This window comes from Hydra vulgaris, chromosome 13 (genome assembly GCF_038396675.1).
Source record: "Hydra vulgaris chromosome 13, alternate assembly HydraT2T_AEP".
Taxonomy (NCBI): Eukaryota; Metazoa; Cnidaria; class Hydrozoa; order Anthoathecata; family Hydridae; genus Hydra; species Hydra vulgaris.
The window spans coordinates 45,879,917-45,884,658 of record NC_088932.1 but is presented as its reverse complement, the minus strand read 5'-3'; the positions used below and the strand labels follow the sequence as shown (position 1 = coordinate 45,884,658).

At 27.6% G+C, this 4,742-nt stretch overlaps 1 protein-coding gene across 1 annotated transcript; it reads right to left on the bottom strand.

Annotated features, from left to right (window-relative positions):
• Window positions 1–298: 298 nt before the first annotated feature.
• On the bottom strand, window positions 299–3,114 carry LOC136089935 (uncharacterized). Its single transcript, XM_065816035.1, has 2 exons — window positions 2,521–3,114; window positions 299–2,435 (listed from the first exon to the last, which is right to left on the bottom strand). Exons 1-2 carry the CDS (start codon window positions 2,625–2,627, stop codon window positions 299–301), a joined length of 2,244 nt encoding a protein of 747 aa, XP_065672107.1. The 5' UTR covers window positions 2,628–3,114.
• Window positions 3,115–4,742: the final 1,628 nt, after the last annotated feature.

The following is a 4,742-nucleotide window of genomic DNA, read 5'->3' as shown; positions in this document are numbered from 1 at the left end:
TATATATATATGTAGTTATAATTATTTATGCACATAATCGTTATGTAGTGCATAACCATTGAATGTACAGTTAAGTACACAATCATTGAGCCATAATTTTGCAGTATGCATACCATATTTTGCATAATAACGTTGTTATATATATAAATATATATATATAACAACGTTATAAACTCATTTTTTATAATATTTAAGTTCTTTTATAATAAAATAATAATAACATTAGATGTTGTCATTAAGAATAATTGTATTATTTATATAACTGTTTTTAATACTAATTTGAAAAACTTTGATATTATTAAATCAAAATTATATCTAGTGGTATAATACTATTTCTAGATATATTTTCAGTGTTAAAAATTTGAAAATATTGAAGTGTGTCTAAATAAAACACATTTGCATTAACTGTGATTTTATAAGCAGGAATTTTGTGTTTGTTTTCCAAACAATGTTTCCAGCATTTTTCTAAGTACTCTGACTGTTGTTGCATTGAGGAGGAACGAAAATGGGTAAATATTTTTTTCGAATTATTGGGGTAGTTTATATCAAAGAATACTACTCCATCTTCAACTTCTTTCCACCATACATTAATGTCTTCTACTAAATAGTCAGCTGATTTTTCTAAAAGTTTTTGATATTCATTGCTATTCTTTTCAATCCAAGTAAATGATATTTTTGTGTCATTAAATAGACTATGTAATGGTTGGTAGAATTTATGAAGTATTGAAACGCCATCACATAACTTTTTTCCTTCATTTAAATATTTTTTTGCTTGGTTGCGGATTATTGCATTAAAAATAACATTATCTGAATGATGATTAGAAGATGTTTTTGTTGACAGTTTCAAATTTTGAAACATTGCTTCTTCTTTTTCCACATTAGACGTACGACCTGCAAACAATCTATACTGTAGTGGAGCATGGGATGTGATTGAGTGATAGTATGCACCAAAGAATTTTCGCTTGCTATTTTTTAAATTTGCTTCTAAATGTTCTTTTATAATTATTGCATGTACAAATGTGGTATTTATTAAACGAAGAATACTGTGTGTTGATCTAGATTCTTCTGGCATATAAAGGATGTTTTGTATTTCGCACAGAGTTAGTAAAAATTTAAAAACAAAGTGATCAACCTTGTAATGTTCTAGGAACCAGTTAGTAACTATTAATAAACTTTTTCGATAGTTGGCAGCATTTTTTGCTTCAATACCATTGAAAGAGCTTTTAATTATATTTTCTACAATTTTTTTATCTTTTTTTTCTACTAAATATGGCAATTCATCAAATATATTTTTAATATGGTTTGAAATATCATGCATTGGTTCATTATTTAAAATTTCATAGTGTAAAAGATTTAGTTGCGTTAAAGAAGAACCTGGTTTTTTAAAAAGAAGGGCAGGCAATCCTTGCACTCCATGCATTTCATTTGCCAATAGCTCCTTTAATTTTTTGACAGATGTATTTAATGGAAATTGAATATTTCTTTCATAAAGCTCTTGTTCAATCTGATCTTTTTTTAGAAATGAATATAATTTGGTTTTTCCTTGGTTTACTGCCAGCTGTGAGGTGTTACTTGCATTTATATGGTCTATACGATTTTGTAAGGAAGTGTATGGGAAGCTTAGTGATATAGATATATTATTAGAAAGATCTGCATGCATGTTGCATGCCCAACAAAAATAATTACCACCCTTCTGATGACCAGCTTCCAGTTGTGCTGCTGGATTGTCACCTTTGAATATTCGTGCAACATCTAAAATAGGTGTTCCCTTGAATTCTAAGGGATTGCTCAATTGCAAAATGTCATTAATCCTGTCATCGCTATACAAAAGTTGCTGGTCATTGGAAGGACATCTACCAAGTATGTATAAATAAGGCTTTTCGACCTCTGATTGAACATTTATGTCCTCTCCATACTTTTGTTTATATTCAAAGCTACTTAAAAATATGGCTGTATCATACATTACGCTAACAGTAACAAGAAAGTGAGTGTGATTAGATATACTGGAGCAATCATGCCAAAACATTAAATTCCTTGTTCTTTCATAAGTTTTAAGTATATTTATCAGCTCTTTTTTAGTTAAGGTGTCATATTCATCTTTATATTCCTTAATATTATCAAGAGCATCAACAATTTGCCTTTGAGAAAGTGCTTCTAGTTCATTATCGTTTCGAACTTTCATAAAAATCTCATGGTCTTTGAACATATTTAGTCTTATATCTTTCAAGGAAATTTTTCTGCCTTCAATATGAACCTCTTTTTTTGTAATTGTTTGATTTTCAGATGATATAAATATTTTTTCATATCTTTGGGGTACAATCTTTTCCCCTGAATTATATGTTCCATCGTCTATTTTTTTTTTGAGTTGCTGCTTTATTTTTTTATTAGTTGGCTCGCATGGCAAAGATATATCTCTGATGTATGGCATGTTTAACCTATAAATGAGTTTAAACATGAATGATTAATAAAATTTGAAAAGTTTAACTTATTAATGATAAGTGAAGGAAAGGTAATAAATACCTCCGTTTTTTTCTTCTATACTGTATATTATTAATATTAGTGCCATCAAAGTATGTATTATCTGACATTTTTCTTTTTAGATTTAGTCTTTTTAGATCGCAGTTCATAGATTCTAAAAGTCTTTTCAGTACTTGGCCTCCGTTTGCGGGTGTAATACCTAAAAATTATTTTGTTTAAAATTCTTGTTTTTTATTGGTACTTATTACTGTTAAAATGGTAAAACTAATTTATTAGCATAATACATTTATTATTAGTTTATTATTTTTGTAAATATACTATATCGCAGACATTTAAAACTATTACCTTTTTTGTTTGTCACAGAAAATTTACGTGCTAGTTCAGAAAAGTTTATTTTAAAACCATTAGGGTAGGATGAAATTTCATCCAAACACTCAACTTGTTTCCAAGAATATTTCTCAATAGAACCGACAGGGTTTTTTGCTTTTTTCTCTCCCTAAATTAGTGGTAGAAAAAAAAAACTTTGTATAAGCCTCACTATATGCACCTTTCAATCCTTAATCCTTCTCTGTAGTATGCTAGAAGGTATATAACATAACTACATAAGGAATGGCTAGTACTTCTCTGTACTTAGAACACATTTGTCATATGGATTGTTAAACTAGCCCTCTGAGTGTTTCAACATCTCGAAGGTTCCATCTATATGTGTATAGAGATTTAAACTATCTGTGTCTGAATATATATATATATATATATATATATATATATATATATATATATATATATATATATATATATTTATATATATATATATATATATATATATATATATATATTGAAATATACAACTTGAAATTATAATACCAAGGCTATCTGTTGCATTTAATTAGTGATATTGTCCAAATTATAAAAAATGCAAACATCATTTATAATTAATGATCGTTTGAGCTGGTAAGAACTATAATGGTGTAAGTTAAATTTTCCTCTATTTGATATTTATTAGGTTTTATTAGATTCTTTATTTGGTTTATGTAGAAAAATCCCTACATACTACTTCACCCAGGGGTCACTGGATGAACTAATGACTTATGCCAGTCCTAAATTTAACATAATGACGCATTGTAATTATAAATATTGACTTAACTCAAATCTGTTTTGAAGATAAACTATTCTTATTTTAACCAACTCATTTGTTTGCACTTGACTTACATTTTTTATAGCTGATAGTTCTAATATTCTTCTTTTTTTCGCATTTTTTTGTGTTTCAAAACTATGGGTTAGGCGGAGCTTATCTCTATTGCTTAATGATACAGGAACACCAAATGCCCTAAAAAAGTTAATTTTTTATTATACTTTGTGTTATATACATATATTATATATGTAAAACAAAGTGAGAGAGAGAGAGTACATTCTCCCTCTCTCTCTCTCTCTAGCGCAGCAAGCACACACACACTTGTGTAGTATATACAGTATGTACAAACAATATTTAGTATGTATAGATCTAAATACTCAGGTGTTTATAAATACTTATCTGCTGAGCTTTCGTATATAAATACCTATCTGTTGAGGTTTCTTTCCATTGATTTTCAATATCATTTTTTATTTTATTTGCATCATATCTGAGTTTGTTTTTTTTATTTTGTGGATTAGGTATATTGATTTTCATAGCCTTTGTGAATGTGGTGGAAAATGTTTTATTAAAATCCTGATCTAGTTTGTTCAGTGCTTTATGAGTTGCGATTGAAAGTTTTTTCTGCCTATACATTCCTCTTTTTTCTGCTTTATATTTGAACCTTTTACATTTGACAGGAAATTTTTCTAACACTAATTTTAATCTTTTGTTAGCTATGCATTCTTGACAGTTAAAAAGGCTATGAAGCATTTTTGAGCTTCCTAAATTAATAAATCTTTCTTTGGAAAAGGTAAGCAAAATATCTTTCAAAGACAATTTTGAAATGTTTTTTAAATGTTTAACAATAACCGGGCCTTTTTTTTTTATTTGTTCATAACTAAAGTGAAATGTAGGATTTTTTTCAATATAAATTTTGTATTGATGATTTAGCACTCTTGATCTAAAAACTTTATAATTTTCATTTACTAAATGTTTGATTCTATGTTTTTCAGTTAAAGCTATATATACTGCAACTTTAGAGAAACCGCAAGTTAAAGGATCAGCAATAGACAGCTCTGACATAACAAAAAATTGAGTAAATTTTATTATAAATCTGTTGTTTACTTGTATTCTAAATTTGGTTAAGTAAATT

Excerpts from the sequence above, each read along its gene's own strand:
- LOC136089935 (XM_065816035.1), bottom strand. The coding sequence starts at position 2,627 with ATGAACTGCGATCTAAAAAGACTAAATCTAAAAAGAAAAATGTCAGAT. Across the intron at positions 2,436-2,520 it reads TATAGAAGAAAAAAACGGAG|GTTAAACATGCCATACATCA; the intron begins GTATTTATTACC and ends ACTCATTTATAG.